The 21,224-nt window shown below is 40.8% G+C and overlaps 1 protein-coding gene across 13 annotated transcripts in view; it reads right to left on the bottom strand.

Annotated features, from left to right (window-relative positions):
* Positions 1-21,224, bottom strand: part of SCML4 (sex comb on midleg like 4 (Drosophila)) — a 143,827-nt gene that overhangs the window by 58,724 nt on the left and 63,879 nt on the right. For 12 of the 13 annotated variants that reach the window (XR_002343723.1, XR_002343739.1, XR_002343726.1 and 9 more), the window contains 2 exons: positions 3,566-3,695; positions 1,032-1,232 (listed from right to left, as the gene is read on the bottom strand). Coding sequence is in view for 8 of the 13 variants with exons in the window: in XM_021090713.1 (XP_020946372.1) it covers positions 1,032-1,232; positions 3,566-3,695 (331 nt within the window). In the remaining 5 variants the exon portion in view is untranslated. Of the gene's footprint in view, positions 1-1,031; positions 1,233-3,565; positions 3,696-4,088; positions 4,453-21,224 lie in introns of those variants that run through there. The other variant, XM_021090767.1, reaches the window with a different exon arrangement.

The raw sequence follows: 21,224 nt of genomic DNA on the forward strand, positions 1-21,224 counted from the left end.
GGGCAGGTGGTAAAAACCATTGTCCATGCAGAGAGCCTCTGCAGACAAACATTTGAAGGAGGAAGGGCTCTCAATTGTGCCTCTGCCTTGTGGTGACAACTTCCATTCCCTGTGGATGCTGTCAGACAAGGGTAGAAACTGGAGGAAGGTGGTGACAATGCATATGAGATTGACCATGAGGCTCTTGCTTAAGAGAGAAAAAAAAAAAGACATGCCCTGTGAGATGGGGCTGAAGCCAGGAGCTTTCCCCACTGTCTCGCATGGCAATAAGTGCTTTGAAAAAGGAATGAAGCAGAGGAAGGGAGAGTAAATAGTGACAAGGGCTGATATGTTAGACAACGTGGTCAGGAAAGCTTTTTGATAAAGGTGGCATTTGAATAGAAACCTGAAGGAAGCCTAGGAGCAAGCCACATGGATGGCTGGGCAAAGAGCATTCCAAAAAGAGAGGAGAGAAGGTGCAATGGCCCTGAGGTAGGAGGAGCATGGATGGAGGACACAGGAATAAAGCCACCATGGCCAGAGAAGAGTAACTCAAGAGAAGTGACCAGGAGATCAAAGAGGTGGCCAGGACCAGGTCACATAGGGCCTGGGGGCCCTTGTAAGGATATGGGCTTTTTCTCAGAGTGTCATGGGAGCCAGTCAGGGTTTAGAGCAGTGGAGAGGAATAACTGACTTAGATTTTGAAAGAACCAGAGGAGATGCTGTGGGTTGTGACAGGTGTCTGGATTCTGGACATATTCTGAAGTTAGAACAATAGGATTTATTGATGGGTTGGAAGTGGGAGGTGGGAGAAAGAGACGAGTCAAGGATGAGGATTCAGATGTCTAGTCTTCTTGTCCAGATCTGGAAGCATATTCTCTTCAAGCCCCAAGAGAGGCCTTCAGCATACAGGCTCACTTAAGACCCCTAGAGCCCGGTAGATGGGGACAGAGCCTGGCCATAGCCCCTGTCGTCCAAGCCTGATTATGGCTTCTCTCCTCTTTAAAGAGATGCCTACAGCCTTCCTCATACAACCTGCCCCAGGACCTTACCTGACACCATCTCACCACCGTAGCCCTGCTTGACCAGGGAGAAGACCAGCTTCTGCTGGTGGGCACAGTCAATGCATGCTTGCACGGCCTGCTGCAGAACAGCTGATGGCCTCTCAGGCCCGAAGTGCTCAGGGAGCTGCTGTACCTTTCTCCTCTCCAGGTATGGCCCCGCGTTGGCTTGCTTGTTGATGTAGAGGCAGACTGGAAAAAGACCCATAAAGCCCTCAGCATCAAAGAACATCAGGCCGGTGGTGGCTCTCGTGTGTGGGGGGATGTCTCAGTCATGTCCCCTAGGCCCTGACCTTGGGAATGCTGAGAAGGCCAAAAAAAAAAAAAAGCAATAAAATAAAATAAAGTGATATACCCTACTGGTAAAAAATTGGGAGGTACATGCCCCAAAATGTGTTTATTTATTAAAAGGTTATACACATTCTCAACTGTATTAACATATCACATACATTTAAAAAATAACAAAAAACCTCATAAATTTTAAAAGGATAAGAAGAAATATTAACAGTAGGTGTCATATTTTCTTCCATATTCTAATGACTTCTCTTATGTCTCCCCCAGCCCCCAGGTATAAGCATCTTACCTTGGGGGTCATTAGTGCAGAGGAGTGTTGAAGAGGGACTTTAAGACAAGACTAGTAGGATTTTGGAAGGATTAAACAGCAACAACCAAGTTGAAAAAAATTTGTTTGTTTTTTGTTTTTTGCTTGTTAGGGCTGCACTTGTGACATATGGATTTTGGAAGGATTAAACAGCAACAACCAAGTTGAAAAAAATTTGTTTGTTTTTTGTTTTTTGCTTGTTAGGGCTGCACTTGTGACATATGGATTTTGGAAGGATTAAACAGCAACAACCAAGTTGAAAAAAATTTGGTTTTTTTTTTTTTTTTTTTTTTTTTTGCTTTTTAGGGCTGTACTCATGGCATACAGAGGTTCCCAGGTCTAACTGGAGCTACAGCTGCCAGTCTACACCAGAACCATAGCAATACCAGATCCAAGCCACGTCTGCGACCTACACCACAGCTCACAGCAACACTGGATCCTTCCCCCACTGAGCGAGGCCAGGGATCGAACCTGTAACCTCATGGTTCCTAGTCATATTCGTTTCCACTGTGGCATGATGGGAACTTCAAAAATTAGTTTTTATTGAACACCTACTATATTCTAGGTGCTGTATATACTTTATCTTGTTTGATTCTCAAGATAAACCTGGGAATTAGATAATATTACTTCCTTTACTAATGAAAAACCCAAGGGTTAGGTGGCCTCTCAGAAAGTGTACTTAGTGGTACAACAGAGATTCAAACTCCCATCTTTCTGATGTCATGGGCTGTGCTCTTTTCACTTTACCAGGCTACCTTCTCTTCTACTATCCCAGATGATTAAGAAAATCTAACTGATAAGGGATCTTCATGCCAGGCAGTATTCTAGGCCCAACAGAGACAATGCTGCACCAAATCCACATACTCCCTGACTGCAGAGGGCTTAGAACCCAGCAGCGGAGACGGACCTACTCAGAGAATCACTGGAAGTGATGTGGGACCGTGGCTGCAAGAAACACTCATGACTTGCTAGGATAGCCTGTCCTGGGAACCTTGGCAGGAAAGTCAGTGAAGGCTTTCTGGAGATACAAGGGAGGAATAGGGTAACCAGAGGAAAGATCATTCCAGATGGAAGGAAGAGGAGTTCCCTGGTGGCTCAATGGGTTAAGGATCCAATGTTGTCACTGCTGTGGCACGGGTTTGATCCCTAGCCCAGGAACTTGCCCATACATGCCTCTGGTGTGACCAAAAAGAAAAAAGAAAGGGAAAGATAGAGAGAGAATACGCTATGATCCTCTGGTAGGTTCTGAAGACTGAGAGCAGGGACTTGTTGGCCGTATTACAGTCTGGTCTTTTCCTAACAGCAATAGGAGGACACTGAGGGATTTAAGTGGGATGGGATTTAAGTGGTTTGTGATGGGGCGGAGGGGGGGGCTATGGATGTGTGTGTGAGGAAGAGAGAGAGAGGGAGGGAGGTAGACAGAAAGACAAGCAGAGAGACAGAGAGACAGATAGAGAGAGAGCACCTGAATGATGCTGTTAACTCTTATGATGAACTGTTGGTTGGTGGATGCCCCATGAGAAGGACTGGGCCGAGTTCTACCCTGACTGGGTTGAAAAGCACTGGGTGGGACTGAGGAACATTAGGATCCTTAGGAGATCTGGAAGTGATAGAAACCCTTTAAAGTGACCAGGATCACTATTGGTGCAAAGTAAATCTGGCTCTGAAAAGAAAAAACCAGGGGTATATGCCCCAACCACTCATGGCTAGTCCTCCATCCACCTACAGAGACCAGATTTAGACAAGATACATTGAAAACCAAGTTTAAATAATCCAACCTGTGAGACATTTAAACTCCTGTTCTCAGAGAATTTGGTCATCCTACCTGCTGACGGGCTAACACACTAAGTCCTTCATTTGAGTGACCTCAGTGGCAGCTCTCTAGCTCTCCATCACAGCCCTGGAGTTCATTTACCTGACCTACCTGTGAGAGCCTGCGGGGCTGCCAAGCTGGGTATGGTGGCTGCATCCTGAGGGATGGAGCTGAGGTCGGGCTCTGGTGTGCTTCGTGGAGGTGACAGGGCCAAAGGAGTCATGAGAACCCGAGACTTGAGCTGCAAGAGAGAGACCACGTAATCAATGAAAATTTGGAGATGCTCTCTATACCTTCCCAAGATCTTTCCTGGGCTCAGTTAACCAGTGCTATTCTTTCATACTTTCATGCCTTTCTATCATGCAGCTGTGGAGGCTTAACTTCAGATTCAAGTTGATGATGAAGATTCAAGTTTGAGTCACACCCCGAGGTCAGCTCTGTACCCTGACCTCACAGTGGAGCCACCCAGGAAGTGATGTCTGGCAGCAGGTATGGGACACACAGAGGTGTGAACATTGAAGCCTATACTCCCCTGGCTGTAGGATGCAGAGTAGGGGGCAGTTCCCAGGTCGAGCCCCTGTGACCCTGAGACTCCTGTGGACAGGGCTTTCCCAACAGCCACCCAGAGACTGACCCCAAAGCTCTGCTCACTCTGCTGAGGCTTCTGCTCAAAAGATCACGGATCCTTCTAGAAAAGGGAGCAGGAGTCATTCCTCCAAAGGGCTGACATGCTTCTAAGTGTTTATTTCCTGCAACAGAGACCATCAAAAGCAGTCTGGGGCAGATGTGAGCACATTTTCTACTAGTGACAAGTGGCCACCTTGAAGGTTTCTCACTTGAAATTACAAATGAGGAACTGAAATTTGCTGTTATGGAATAAGGTGGAGATGGCTTGGTGATGTGTCAATACCAACAAGTCATTCTCCTTACTAAGGTTAAGAGGCAAGTTTCTAATCTCAGCTCTCTATTCAAAAATACTGAGTCAGGAGTTCCCGTCGTGGCGCAGTGGTTAATGAATCCGACTAGGAATCATGAGGTTGCGGGTTCGGTCCCTGGCCTCGCTCAGTGGGTTAAGGATCTGGCGTTGCCATGAGCTGTGGTGTAGGTTGCAGACGTGGCTCGGATCCCACGTTGCTGTGGCTCTGGCGTAGGCCAGTGGCTATAGCTCCAATTCGACCCCTAGCCTGGGAACCTCCATATGCTGTGGGAACGGCCCAAAGAAATGGCAAAAAGACAAAAAAAAAAAAAAAATACTGAGTCAGTCACTTCACCTCTTTACCACTGACCTATGTCTGCACTCCCCTTCAGACCACTTAAGTCAGTCTCTGGGACTAGGACCCAGGTATCAGGCATTTTTAAAGACACTCAGATAATTCCAATACACAGATAAGATGAAGGACCACTGCTCAACACCAGCGCTTTTCAACTTCAAGGTGCCATTAATCACCTGCAGGGGCCTTGTTAAATGCAGATTCTGATTCAGGAAGCCTGGAGTAGGGCCTGAGGCTCTGCATTTCTAACAAGGTCCCAGGCAGTGCCAATGCTGTTGGTCCATGGACTGCACTTTGAGTAGCAAGGGTATACATTCTGTTATTAATATATATACAGTTCCCGTTCATATCCTAACTTGCTTCCTGGATTTTTAGGATGTAATAATAATAATAATAATAATAATAATAATAATAATAATAATCACCGTGGAGAAATAGTTATCTAACATTCCACATTCATTCATTCATTCATTCAACAAATATGTATTGAGTGCACACTGCAAGCCAGACGCTAGTCTTGCTGCTGGGGATATAATAATGAATAAAGATGAGAAACATCTTTGCCCTCATGGAACTGACTTTCTATTGGGGGAAAACACAATAAATAGAATAAACAAGAAAATGATGTAGTATGTTAGACGAGCTGAAGCTGAAAAGAGAGGGAAGGCCATGGAAAGTGAACTGAGGAGCTGTACTTCAGCCTGAAATTTGAAAATAGAAATGGGACAGTTAAGGCACTTCTTGGGTGATATTGCATAAAGGTTTCAAGAAGGCGAGGGAGCAAGTCATACTAATGTTTAAGGGAAGAACATTCCAGTGAATGAGAGCATTAAGTGCAAAGGTCCTGAGGCAGGAGCATACCTAGAGTGTGAAACTTTAAAGAGGCAAGAGTGAAACTGCAGAAGTGGTAAAGCCATGCAGCTTGCCAAGTTCTTTGACTTTTGATCCAAGCTCTTTTGAGCAGAGCAACTACAGAATCTAAACTGACATCTTAACAATCTTTCGGATGGTTGTGTTAAGAAGAGATGAAAGAAACAAAAGTGAGAGGACCACTAATATACAGCAGATGAGCAAGGATGGTAAATTGGATCAGGATGATAGTAATGCAGGTGATGAGAAGCAGACAGATTTTGGACAGATTTTAAAGGTGGAACCAGCAGGACTTTCCAACACACTGGATGTGGTATATGAGAGAAAGAAAGTAGTCAAAGATGACTCCAAGACTTTGGGTCAGGGAGTCAGGAGATGGAGGAGGGAGGAGGGGAGAGTAGAGAGAAGTAGGAAGATCAGGCATTACTTTTGGACATGTACAGATCCAAGTACAGATAGTAAGTAGGCAGATAGTAAGTACAGATAGTAAGTAGGCAGGTACATACACTGGAGGGTGGAGTTCTGGGGGAAAGTCTAGACAGAGATTTAATTTTGGAATCATTAGTAAAATGTTGATATTTAAGGTCATGATGATGGATGAGATCGATCACCAGAGAATTGAGTGTAGCAGGAGATGAGAAGGACCCAAGCCTGAGTCCTGCAAGACTCCAACATGAAAAGGTTGGAGAGATGATGAGGAACCAGCAAAAGAAACCAGGAAAGACATCTAGTGGGGAGAAAAGAAAACTGGGCAAGTATGGCATTGCAGCAGCAAAATGGAGAAAGTGTTTGATGGAGGAGAGAGTGATTAACCATGTCAAATACTCTGATCAGACAAGGAAGTGGCCATGTAGCAATTTTTCAACAAGAGAGGTTACAGTGCCATGGGTGGGATGAGAACCTGGCTGGAATAAGCTCAAGAAATAATGGGGGGGGGGGAGTTCCCATTGTGGCTCAGTGGTAATGAACCTAACTAGTATCCATGAGGATTCAGATTCGATCCCTGGCCTCACTCAGTGGGTTAGGATTTGGCAGTGCCATGAGCTGTGGTGTAGGTAGCAGATGTGGCTTGGATCCCACAGTGCTATGGCTATGGTGCAGGCTGGCAGTTGCAGCTCTGATTTGGCCCCTAGCCTGGGAACTTCCATATGTCCCCTTTTTAGGTGCAGCCCTAAAAAGCAAAAAAAAAAAAAAAAAGAAAAAAAAGAAAAGAAAAATGAAGAAGGAAAGAAGGGAAGGAAGGGAGGAAGGAAGGAAAGAAGGGCAGGAGGGGGAGAGAATGAGAGAGGGAAAGAAAGAAAGAAAGAAAGAAAGAAAGAAAGAAAGAAAGAAAGAAAGAAAGAAAGTAAGAAAGAAAGAAAGAAAGAAAGAAAGAAAGAAAGAAAGAAAGAAAGAAAGAAAGAAAGAGAAAGAAAGAAAGGAAGGAAGGAAGAAAGAAAGAAAGAAAGAAAGAAAGAGAGAGAGAGAAAGACAGACAGGCAGACAAAGAAAGAAAGGGAAGAGAGGCATTCAGATCAGGAAGTAAAATCAACTCTTTCAAGGAGTCTTGTCTTAAAGGGAAGTGGCCAATTAGCCATAGCAAGAGGAAAAGTAGGATTAAAAGATTTTTGCCCCACACTTACTCTCCAGAATATACAAGCAATTTATACAACTCAACAGCAAAAAAGCCAACAACCCAATTGAAAAATGGAAAAAGACCTGAATAGACATTTTTCCAAGAAAGATGTACAGATGGCCAAAAAGCACATGAGAAAATGCTCAACATTCCTGATTATTACAGAAATGCAAATCAAAACTACCACGAGATACCACCTCACACCAGTCAGAATGGCCATCATTCATATGTCCACAAATAACAGATGCTGGAGGGGGTGTGGAGAAAAGGGAACCCTCCTGCACTGATGGTGGGAATATAAGCTGGTACGACCATTATGGAGAACAGTGCGGAGGTACCTTAGAAATCTATACATAGAACTACCATATGATCCAGCAATCCCACTCTTGGGCATATATCCAGACAAAACTTTCTTGAAAAAGATACATGCACCCGCATGTTCATTGTAGCACTATTCACAATAGCCAAGACATAGAAACAACCTAAATGTCCATCGACAAATGATTGGATTAGGAAGATGTGATATATATATACATATATATATATACACACACACACACACAATGGACTGCTACTCGGCCATAAAAAAGAACAAAATAATGCCACTTGCAGCAACATGGATGGTACTAGAGACTCTCACACTGAGTGAAGTAAGTCAGAAAGAGAAAGACAAATACCATATGATATCACTTATATCTGGAATCTAATATATGGCACAAATGAACCTTTCCACAGAAAAGAAAATCATGGACTTGGAGAATTGATTTGTGGTTGCCAAGGGGGAGGGAGTGGGGTGGATTGGGAGCTTGGGGTTAACAGATGCAAACTATTGCCTTTGGAATGGATTAGCAATGAGATCCTGCTGTGTAGCGCTGGGAACTCTGTCTAGTCACTTATGATGGAGCATGATAATGTGAGAAAATAGAATGTGTACATGTACGTGAAAAAAAAAAAAGATTTTTGCCCCACAATGAGATACCACCTCACCTACTATAAAAAATTTTTCATTAAAAAGAACACATGTTGGCACTCCCATTGTAGTGCAGCAGAAACAAATCTGACTAGAAACCATGAGGTTGTGGGTTCAATTCCTGGCCTCACTCAGTGGGTTAAGGATCCAGCATTGCTGTGAGCTGTGGTGTAGGTCACAGACACAGCTGAGATCCCACGTTTCTGTGGCTGTGGTGTAGGCTAGCAGCTGTAGCTCCAATTCTACCCCTAGCCTGGGAATCTCCATATGCCATGAGTTCAGTCCTAAAAAGCAAAAAAATGAAAATAACACATGTTAACAAGGAAGTGGAAAAATTGCAAGCCTTGTGCACTATTTGGTGGGAATGTAAAATGGTGCAGAATGCATAAAATGGTGCATTCTTCAAAAAGCTAAAAATAGAATTACCCAGCAATTCCAATTCTGAGTATATAGAAGAATTAAAAGCAGTGTCTCCAAGGGATATTTGTATACTCACTCATATTCAAAGCAATACCATTCATACTATCACTATGGAAGCAACTACAAAATGTCCATCAGGAGATAAGTGGATTAAAAAATGTTGTATATACATACAAGGAAATATTATTCAGCCTTAAAAAGAAAGAAAATTCTGATACACGCTACAATGTGGATGAAACTTTAGGACATTATGCTAAGAGAAATAAGCCAGTGACAAAAAGGCAAATACTGTCCAATTCCACTTATACGAGGTACCTAGAGTAGTCAAATGCGCTGAAACAGAAAGTAGAATGGTGGTTGCCAGGGGCTAGAGGAAGGGGGAAATGGAGAGTAGTTTAATGAGGATAGAGTTTCAGTTTTGAAAGGTGAAGATGTTCTGGAGATTGGATGCACAACGAAGTGAACATACTTAACGCTACTAAACTGTACACTTAGAAATGGTTAGACTGTCAGTTTTATGCCATGTGGTTTTTATTAAAACTGAATTTTTTATTTTAAAAGGATTTTTTTGCTTTTATTTTTGAGATGGGAGAAACACATTCCAAAGCTGATGGAAATAACCCAGTGGAAAGGGAAAAACTGATAACACAGGGAAGTACACCAAGAACTGTACGCATCAGGGCTCTGAGTAGATGAGAGAGGATGAGATCTAGTGAACTGGGGGTTTGGGCTCTGGTCTATGGCCTTAGAGAGAAACAAGGACTTTTCATCTACTGCAACAGGAAGGAAGGAGAAATATGGGGGTCTGGATCTGGGCAGATGTGGAGGAGGGAGCTTACAGAAGGCTGCTTCTGAGAGCTTCTTATTTCTCAATGATCCTGGAAGCTGTGTGTAATGGCAGAGAGTGATGTATTAAGGAAACAGGAGGGTGAGAGAAATGGGGGAATGGAGTGTGGCTGCTGAGATGATTGTGGGCACAATGGGATATGTAGAAATGAATCAAAAGTCATGGAAATGAATCTCTAGGAACACATAGCTTGTGATAGAGAGGCTGGTGGTGACAGTCCCCAAGAACTGTGGGCAGTAGGCTCTGGAAGAGCCTTAGCTAAATCCTCTTTTACAGGCTTAAAGCCCTCCAATTCCCAATACACAGATAATAATGTTGGTCGTGGAAAGAAAAGGATTGAAAAGTCACCATTTTCCCTCCTATTGTCTTAAGTAAATTAACAAAGATCCTGTGATCCCTTCTTACAAAAATGATGATGACAATGATGGCAGCCAAGACTCAGATAGCCAGACACTATTTACTGTTTACATAAACCTCGACAACCCTAACATCTAATTCTTGCTCACCATTTTAATATTTACTAGAGAGGTATCTGTCCTTTGAACCCACCTTCAAAAGTAATATAATTATAATTGGCTGTTACATCTGTCCATCATTTCTGCCCAGGTGAAGCAATTAAAGGAATTAGAATAAATCAGCTGGTTGCAGGAAAAACCTGATGTATTCATTCAACCTCTAAAACAACTTCTGGGCCTTCTGAACAAAGAAGGAATCTCATGCAAGTATGGCTTTTTTTAAAATATTCTTTTGGCAAGAGAATAAATCATCAGTAGGAATATCTTTTGATTTGGCATTCTGAAATTTCCATCTCATTGCTTAATATAAAGAATCACAACACAACATTGTAAATCAACTATACTTTCATTAAAAAAAGAATTGAAAGTAACCTATCCTAGAAAAGGGGATCACCCATGATTTTATAAAGGCCCTAAAACAGATGTGAGCCCACTGGCTAGAAACCTTCCTTTGGTGTGATGTGGAGCCCTGTGGCCTCTCCCATGTGCGCCATGAGGAGTTCCCCATGTGCCCCGGCCTATCCAAGCTACTCTCTGGCATTTGTTTTTGTCATTGCTGATTTGTCCTAAATTAAAAAACAAAACATTTAAAAAACAAAACAAATAATTGCTGATTTGTCTTAAATTATTTGTTTTGTTTTTTAAATTACAAAATAAAATAGAAAACTTCTATCTTGATTTCTAATACCACTCTTCAATAAAAGGAATCGGGTATTCTCAAAGAAATGGCTGATTCTAGGACTAGGTCAGGAAATACACAAGATGAACTCTGATCATCTTACTGTGCCAGAAGGTAAGAAAGTACTAAACTAAAACACACACACACACACACACACACACACACGAGAGGGATAGGTCACAGGGACACAGGAGTCAACTGAAAAAGCTTTCAGTGGCCAAACCTGGAACTTCGTGAGCAACAAAGAATGTAATAATGGATTATAATTCAAAGTATACCATGAATATCCATGACTCCATACTCACATAAATGAGTGACTATGTAAAGACATTGGGGAGAATAGACAAATCTTCCGTGCATAAAAATTTCATTGTGGAGCATAACTCCTCACTCCTTAAGTGTGGGCCACATGCAGTGACTTCCTTCCTGAGGAAAAAAGTAACTTTATAGTGGAAAAACCTGTCAAACATCACCTTAGCCAGGGGATCCAGGTCACCATACATAGTGATAAACCATGTCAATAGTACACGCTCGTTTCTTTTTTTTCTTTTTTCTTTTTTTTTTGTCTTTTGTCTTTTGTCTTTTTAGGGCCGCATCCACAACATATGGAGGTTCCCAGACTAGGGGCTAATCAGAGCTGCAGCTGCTAGCCTATGCCAGAGCCACAGCAATGCCAGATCTGAGCCATATCTGCGACTTACACCACAGCTCACGGCAACACTGGATCCTTAACCCACTGAATGAGGCTAGGGATCGAACCCACAACCTCATGGCTCCTAGTCGCATTTGTTTCCACAGTGCCATGACAGGAACTCCAATAGTACACACTCTTGATACAATGTGATGGAAATGGCAGCTTACCTCTGAGATTTTTCTCTCCAAAGATCCATAACCCCAGTCTAATTATGGTATAAACTTCAGACAAACCCAAACTGCAGAACACTTTACAAAATACTTGACCAATACTCCTCAAAAGTTCAAATGTCATCAAGAACAAGAAAAATCTAAGAAACTTTCACAGCCCAGAGATGCTTACAAAGACAGGATGACTAAAGGTGATGAGGTATCCTGGATGGGTCCTGGAACAGAGTAGGGAAAAACTACTGAATGCAAATAAAATAAGGACATCTTTACTAAAGTATTATTATTTGTTCACTAGCTGTGACAAATATACCACAGTAATGCAAGATGTTAACAACAGGGAACTGGGTGTCAGGTATATGAGAATTCTCTGTATCTTTGCAATGATTCTCTAAATCTAAAACTATTCTGAAACATGGTTTATTTTTAAAATATTAAAAACAGAATCTGGCAGAATAAACTGGGTAAAATGAAAAGGAAGGAGGTAGGAGAGGCCTCTTTCTTGGCAGCATAAGACTAGAAGAAGATTTGCTGCCCAGGATGCATTGCTCTGACATACAGGAGCTAATCCTTGGCCTCCAAAGCCAACAGCCTATACAGATGCTGGCAAAGTTGGTACCTTTACCTGAAATTCAAAACCTCAATCAAACAGTTGTCATGACTCTTCATCCAGGGCATGGTTGCCAATGGCTGTGCTTTGCCTTGTTAAAGTATTGTGGGGGGATGAAGCAGAAGGGTAGAGGCGGCCCCTGCCAGCTGGAGTCTCCACCAAAGGGGCTGGGGAGTCTGGGATCAGCTCATCTTTCTTTTCCATTCACGTGTCCAAAATAAGGGCCTGGAGGGTTTCTTGCTCCTGCTGCCTTCAGGGGAAGACCTTCTCTAAGACATTTGCTAGAGAATCACTGCAAAGAGTTGGGAAGGGTTTGTTTGCAAACTGAGATGTGTGGCCAGGACACACTAATGGACACTAAAGGAGAAGGAGTCAGCTGATGTAAAATTCAAGTATTTTTCTGGAATTATGGAAGTGTGTCAGAAACAGAAGTACTAACCAAATAGTATTTGTTAGATTGACGGTAAGAGGTTGGTAAATGGAGGATAGAGAATGTTGTTGGGGGAATATAAAGATGTGTAGAGCCTTCCTGCACATCAGCAGAGGATGAAGCAACAAAGGAAAATTTAAAAATAAGTTTGGGAGTTCCCATGGTGGTGCAGCAGAAACGAATCCAATTAGGAACCACGAGGTTGTGGGTTCAATCCCTGGCCTTGCTCAGTGAGTTAAAGATCCAGCATTGCCATGAGCTGTGGTGTAGATCGCAGATGCAGCTAAGATCTCACATTGCTATGGTATAGCAATGTATGGTATAGCAATGTATGGTATTGCTGTGGTATAGGCCAGAAGCTGTAGCTCTGATTAGACCCCCTAGCCTGGGAACTTCCATATGCTGCTGGTGTGGTCATAAAAAGCAAAATAAAATAAAATAGAAATAAAATAAATAAATATAAGTTTGGGGTGGCAGTGGATACATACAATGGGGCACTAGCTTTTGGATCTAAGTTCAAAGTACAGCTCAGCCATTCAGTAACCCTGTCCTAAGTCTCATTGCTTAACCTTTCAAAGCCTGCCTTTCCTCGTCTGCAAGATAATAACACATTCTCACAGGATATGGCAAGAATGAAAGGTAAACATTTTACATAGGGCTAGTGCAAAGGGAGAATAAGTGTTTATTATCATTATTCCTGATAGTATTATAATTCTATTATTAGAAGTTCCAGATATACAAATGAGTTTTCAGTTTCTTGTTCAGGTAGCCATGGCAGGGAAGGGGACTTGCCCATCTTTCTCCTAGGACCCATCTATATTTTCTACACTTATCCACTTGAGATCACATCTTCACAAATCTTTGTTGCGCATCTATATTTCTTCATCTGGGAAATGGACACTGAGAACTGACATGATTTCACATTGCCCAATGAGCTGCAGGGGAGTGGTGAGAATACAGGCCTCAGGGAGGACTGGGGTTCTAATCCTGGTTCTGCCACCAACTCACATGGTACTCTGAGCAACCCACTCAATGCCTCTGGGCTTTATCTTCCAAAGCCATTAAATTGGGGCAGAGTTGTTGGTTCCTAAGTTCTCTTCCAACTCATAATGTTGTGTATCTTGCATTAGACTACTTTTGAAAACATTAAAGAGTTTGAAATAAAGCCAGTGTCAGTGCCATATTTTGAATATTGATCAGAAAAAAAATGTGCATCCTAAATTACTTTGGAGTTCTGTTTCTGGGAATGTAGAAAACTAGGTTATTTGGATCAACTGAAAACAACCGTTAATAAAGTAAAGAACATAAGATTAGTAAAAATATGGAGGAGTTAACAACATACAAGGATTAATTGGGCCAAAGTATAGGTGAAACTAGGCCTTGAAATTGCCATGGATCCCAGGGCTCACCCAAAGGACTACAACCTCAGGGTAAGGTTAAGCCAGTTATAAACTTATCTTGCCCTACCCTACCCACACCTGACTCTAAGAAATGTTTCCTTGACACTGGCGGAGGGGCTGTGCAGAATCCCTGAGAAGATATTGCCATAAGTCTGTTGGGTGACCAAGAAACTTTCAGACTGTGAAGTTAGTTTAAAAATTACCCAATCTGGCAGTGCTCCCAGATACCTAGAAAAGCAAACACAAATCATCTCTAGAGAAAAGCCTCAAAGAAGTCCCTCAAATAAATTTTCAAAGGCAATGAATAATAGCCCAAACATACAAGGAAGCAAGGAACAAAAGCAGGAATGGGCAATAAAAACACATAGCAATAAAACCCCAGAAATATTTAAGATATTTCAATTATCAGACTTATATTATAAAAACAATTGTGATACTATGCATAAAGATACACATAGTATGAAATATGAAAATATCTCTGGAGAATAGAAAACCATAAAAAATAGCAGAGCAAATTTGTAAAAGAACCAAGTTTAACTTCTATAGATGAAAAATACAATAACTAAAGTTAAAACTAAATGGATAGATTTAACAGCATACAAAACATAGCTAAAGAAAGAATTAGTGAGCTAGAATATATGTCAAAAAAATTAACCAAAAAGTAGCATAGAGATAAAGAGATAAAAACTATGGAGGGGAGGTTATAAGACATGGCAAATTTGAAAAGTTTTAACATTAGAGTTCAGAGAGAATGGAATAGAGGTCATATTTGAAAAGATAATAATAACTAAGAATTTTTCAGAGATGATGAGAATTCTAATTCAGAGGTTCAGGAAGCCCAATAAACCCTAAATAAGATGAATAAAAAAGAAATCCACAGGTAGACACAACAGAACAAAACTGTAGAACACCAAAGACAAAGAAAAGATATTAAAATTAGCTTAAAAATACAAAACCTTCCAGGGAACTTTCAAATAAGCTAGATGGATATCTAAGTTCTTTACAAAAATGGGCCCCCAAAGACAAGTGGAATAAGGTCTTCTATGTTATGCAAGGAAATAACTATCAACATAGAATTCTATACCCAGCAAAAATGTCTTTTCCAAAAATAAAGATTAAATAAAGATACTTCCAGATAACAAAAGCTAAGAGGATTTAGGAGTTCCTGTTGTGGTGCAGTGGTTAACAAATCCAACTAGGAACCATGAGGTTGCAGGTTCAATTCCCGCCCTTGCTCAGTGGGTTAAGAATCCAGCATTGCTGTGAGCTGTGGTGTAGGTCGCAGATGCGGCTCGGATCCCGTGTTGCTGTGGCTCTGGTGTAGGCCAGTGGCTACAGCTCCGATTGGACCCCTAGCCTGGGAACCTCCATATGCCGCAGGAGCAGCCCTAGAAAAGACAAAAAAAAATTTAATTAAAAAAAAAAAGCTAAGAAGATTTATCACAAGAGGAGCTTCTTAAAGAGACTTGTAAAAGAGGTACTGCAGGCAAGTGGAAAGTGATCTCAGGTAGAAGGTCTGATATGCAAAAAAGAATGAAGAATTTTTTAAAATGGTAACTAAGAAGATGAATCTGAATGAAAAGGACAATACAAAACAAAAATAATTGTTTTGAGGGATTCAAAAGGCAAAAAGAATTAAAATGCATAACAGTAATAATATTCAAGTCAGGGAGACAAATGGAGTTAAAGTATCCTAAGGTCCTTGTATCATCTAGGAAGAAACAAAGGTAAGGTTAACTGCAGAAAACTCTAGCATGCAAGCATGGTGTAATTTCTAGAGCAATACAATAGAAGACAGTGCTTAAACTTCAAGGAATAGAAAAGAAAGAATTACATACTTGAAAATCCAAAGAGGACATGAAAGACAGGTAAAAGGAACATAGAACCACTGGGACAAATAGAACGCACAAAATAAAATATAGATTTAAACCCAAATTTATCAATAATTACTTTAAATATAGACCAAATGACTAGTTAAAAGATGAAGATTATTATACTGGATGCTATGGATTAAAATGCATCCTCCTCAGAGTTCCCGTCGTGGCTCAGTGGTTAACGAATCTAAGAACCATGAGGGTACAGGTTTGATCCCTGGCCTTGCTCAGTGGGTTAAGGATCCATGGATGCCATGAGCTATGGTGCAGGCTGCAGACCCGGCTCGGATCCCGAGTTGGTGTGGCTCCAGCATAGGCCAGCGGCTACAGCTCCAATTCTACCCCTAGCCTAGTAACCTCCATATGCCGCAGGAGTGACCCTAGAAATGGCAAAGACAATAAATAAATAAAATGCATCCTCCTCAAAAGATGGTGAAGTCCTAACCCCCAGTACCTATGAATATGACTTTATTGGGAAATCTTTGCCAATGATCAAGTTAGGATGAGGTCATTAGAGTGGGCCCTAACCCAATATGACTGTGTTCTTATAAAAAGGGGAAATTTGGATACAGAGATAGACATGTACAGAGGGAAGATAATGTGAAAACCCAGGGAGAATGCAGTCCACAAGCCAAAGAACACCCGAAGTCACCTGAAGCTAGGAGAGACCTGTAACAGGTCCTCCCTCACAGCCCTCCAAAGGAACCAGCCAGACCAACTTTGATCTCAGACTTCCAGCCTGCAGAACTGTGAGATGATAAATTTCTATTGTTCCATCAACAAATGAATAGACAAAAATGTGGTATATATACACAATGAAATACTACTCATGAAAAGAATGAAATAATGTCATTTGCAACAACATGGATGGATCTACACATTATCAAACTACCTAAGTCAGACTGAGAAAGACAAATAAATATAATATGATATCATTTATATGTGGAATTTTTAAATGATACAAATGAACTTATTTACAAAACAAAAAGGCTCACAGACATAGAAAACAAACTTATGGTTACCAAAGGGGAAAGGGCAGGGAGGGATAAATTAGGAGTTTGTGATGAACACATACACACTACTATATATAAAATAAACAACAAGGACCTACTGTATAGCACAAGAAACTGTGTTCAACCTTGTAATGACCTATAATGGAAAACAATCTGAAAAAAAAAAATAGGTGTGTGTGTGTGAGAGAGGGAGAGAGAATCACTTTGCTCTATACCTGAAACTAACAGTATAACATTGTAAATCAACAATACTTCAATCAAAAATAAATAAATTTAAAAATTCCTAATAAGTCATCCAATTTCTTATATTTTTGTCTACAGCAGCTCTAGGAAACTAATATACCAGATTCTATTTTTTAGCATCATGTTTCCCCCTCTTTTCCCTCCCACCTCTTTTGAGGATAGCTTTGTCTATGTCCCTGCCCATAGCTTTTTTGGGAGAACATTCCTTCATTAGGCTCATGCTCTTCACACAAAACTCCCTCAAGGTTCTGAAGGGATGCTGTGGGGAGCAGAGTGGGGGAAACTGAATACCTCATTGTGTTTAACCTCAGACTTTAGTCTAAAAACTTGCCTGTTGGAAATGCAAATCAGCTCCAACAACAAGAAGTTTGTGGCCAATGACCTAATTCCATTCTGAGGAGTCAGCCTGTTTCTGGGTCTATCCACGCCTTTTTCTTCCTTCTCTTGGGAGAGATTAAACACACAAAGTATGGAGGGACCAGTATCCTTTGGCCTTGAGATCTGCTTTGGCGACCTGCCCCTCAGTCAAATCTGAAATCCTAGTAAAATGATCTTTGCACTAAATCTTCCCTAGGAAAATAAAATTACCCCTATACCATATTCTGTCTTCATTGTGCCTTATTCTGTCACAATGAAGACAGTAGGTGATGCTCAGAGGTGGCAGAGGAATGGTCCACCTCTCTTGTGCATTTTAAAAGAAAGGATGAGGATGCTGGAGCTTTCTCCCACCAAGTCTGTGTTGGATTCAGATTCTCCCCTGGGCCCAAAGAGGTAGTGAAACTGGTGAAGTATAGCACAGGCTGTGTGTGTGTTGGGAGCAGGGGGCAATGGTGGTGGTACTATGCTGCCTGGGTGGGGCTGAAAAGAATGAGGACAGTGCTCTACTCCATGGGTACCAGGAGACAGGTGGAAGAAAAAAAAAGAAAGCAGAAACCACTATCATGATAAAGGCAAAAACTAGTGGGTGAAACTTTTAAGAAAAACAGGATATATTAAAGTATCTCCTCCAAATATTTATTAGTTACTGCGATGGTTTTAATGCATGTCTACAAGTTATTTGACAACTGCCCTTCAGGAGGTCAAGCTTAATTTCTCTTTCTTTGAAAGTTGATTGAACCTAGTGATCATTTTTAATGAATAGTATATGGAAATAGAAAAATGGTAACTTTACAGTGGAGAAACCTGATAGGCATGATCTTAACCAAGTATGGAAGGTTAAAATCACGAGTGATAATTCATGTTGATATCATGTACCTCCTGATATAAGGCAATGAGAAGTCTTCTTCACCTCTGCAGTTTTCTTCCTAAAAATCTGTAACCTTGACACAAAACAAGTGTCAAGGTCATGAAAGACAAAGAAAGGCTGAAAAGCTATCAGAGATCAGAGGAGACTAAGGAAAAAACGACAATTTAGTTCAGTAATGTGCTCTCTTGTATTGAATCTTAGAGCAGAAAAAGGACAGTAGTGGAACATTAGAGGGAACTGGGTGAAGGGCATACGGGAAATCTTTGTACAATCTTTGCATCTCTTCTGTAAATCTAAAATTATTTTAAAATATTTTAAAATTAAAAAACAACTATCATTAAAGTGGAATTGAGGGAAACAGATCCATTCATAATAATGAGAAGTATTAATGGAATGCTGTTCACTCCACCCTGTGATCCCAGTGATCTTTAGTAGAGACCACACCTTTCAAGGAATGCGTGCTGTGATTGAGTTTCTTTATAGAAATTAGTGAGGGGGCCAAGTTCTATGCATCAGCAGGCATGGGGTCAGACCTGCAGATGAAGGGGGGACATGAGACATGCAGTTACAGGTATTCTGTGTATAGCAGAGGTCAAAGCAGTAGGGAGCTGGAGCAGCTTACACTGGTTCACAAGAGATGATTGTTAAATTTTTAGGAATATTGCAAGTTGTTTGTTAAACAGTGATTATTAAATATTGAAGTGTATACGGAGAGTATTAATTAAATAAACACACTAAAAACAAAGGTAATAGGTACTTAAAACTCATCACTTTCTAATTATTTTCCTGTTGCATCTGTGTGGAAATATAAATGCAAATGTGTGCTGCTGCACATCTTTTACCAACCCCATTTTGGGGGATGTCACATTGGTACCTTGAAATTGGCCGTGTTGAAAATATTTACACCTTAGCAATTGGCAAATGCTACAAACAGGGCTGGTTTACTGTTTTGTTGACATATAGACTTAACAGAGTGATAGAGAAAATATTAAAAATGCAAATCAAACTTAATGGTGTCTTGTCTGTAGCTGTTACACCATGAATAGCACACACACCAAAAAAAAACTGAAAAATTTTTTCACAAGGTATTATCCAATTTAGCAAAGAATTCATCATATTTATGACAAATGAGTGAAGTCCAACATACAAATTTCACTGTTTATGTTTCTTTTACTCCTTAACATAAGCAAAAAAAAAAAATATATATATATATATATATATATATAAACCAATATTCATGTCAGAGTTACACTTAGAAGGCTGGTCAGGAAACATTCATCAGATTCCAGTGCCCCAGAACCACTGCTGAGCCTCACCTCTGACGCCTGCTCCAGCCCTGTGGAGGGAGCAGAGGACCACAGAAGACCTCAGGAGAAATAAGCCCTTCCCTAGGTGCTGCACACTGTTCAGCCTCAGGAAATGACCCATTCTTTGTGCCTGTGTAATCATTTCCCCCCACAGGGTGCAGGTGGTACTTTATTCCCAACCACCAGCACTTGAAAACAGGCACAGGAAGGAAGGGTTAGGTATCATCCATCATTTCCATGTTATTAGGCTACATTTAATGTTCATAAATATGATTCTAAAGTGGTATAAGATCTGGATAATCAAAGAAGTATTGAAGCCAGTTCAACAGTTCTAATGAAAATACATTTCAGAAGGAAGCTTTAAACAAGTTGAAACAAACAAAACTTTTCTACTTAAGTTTGAACATTCTCTTAATTGAGATTTTTACGAACTTGACATTCTTGTTACACAGTGCCAAGAACACATACTTTTGGGGGGAAGAAAATGATGATAATTAGAAAGGAGGAAAAACACTGCTTACCCATGGTCATTAGAAAATTACTTTCTTTATAAAGTGAATTTTCCCGTTAACAGAAGAACTGTCCTTTAAGTATGAAGCAGAGGCTGCTGGTTGTGCTCAAATATCCATGCTCCCTTCTTCCTTTATTAATGGAATCCTTGAGCTTTAGCTCATCATCTGTTCACCCAGCACTATATTTTCCTGCCTCCTGTGGAGTTATGTGTGGCCAAGTGACTTGGTTCTGGCCAGTGGGACACAAGTGTAAAGGTGTGTGCAGCATTAAGGGTTTTGCCCTTAAAGGGGAATTGCGCTGCCCTCCACTGCCTCTGTCCCCATTCTGCTGACTGGATTAGTGGGGTGATAGAAACTGGAAGAGCCATTTTAGAACATGAAGCAGAGACTCTGTGTTAAGATATCACAGCAACAACGTAGAAGGAGCCTGGGTCCCCAACACAATGGAACCACTTTATCAGCCCCAGATAGCCTTCCTAGACAATAACATGAGAGAGAGATTAGTTTTTATCTTCCTTAAGCCGCTGGTATTCAGTTGTGTTAAAGCACCTGAATTTAAATGCCAAGTGATACAATCACCATCATTTTAGAACATTTTAACCATTTGCTTTTAATATTTCAAGGATGATATTCTTTCTAGAGCATGTTGCACTTTTCTTAGCTCATTAAACAGAGGAGACAGGAAATCATCTACCCTTTTTTTGAATCAGAAAACATCATTACTGTTTCAAACAATAATGTAAAGAGTTTGCTGAGGTATAGATGGCTGTTAGCCTATTAGCATGTGGCCTCAGGCTGTGGGGCATGGTTAATTCATGCCTAATTCTTGTAGTTTTTCTGACTCCTCTCACTATCAAACTATCAAGGATCAAAAAAGAAAACACACATAAAGCACTTAGGCCCAGAGCCTCAAATATAAAAGTGCTCATCAATAAGTGTTATTTATATTATCACTATTAGTATTTATGATTATCATGATTATGTACTGGAGACAAATGGCTACCTTAAAAACCCAGCACTTTTTTCTTCCTGCTTAAATCAGAAAGATACAGAAGCTAAAAATATCACTATTTGGAGCCATTATAAT

Source organism: Sus scrofa, chromosome 1 (genome assembly GCF_000003025.6).
Source record: "Sus scrofa isolate TJ Tabasco breed Duroc chromosome 1, Sscrofa11.1, whole genome shotgun sequence".
NCBI classification, from domain to species: Eukaryota; Metazoa; Chordata; class Mammalia; order Artiodactyla; family Suidae; genus Sus; species Sus scrofa.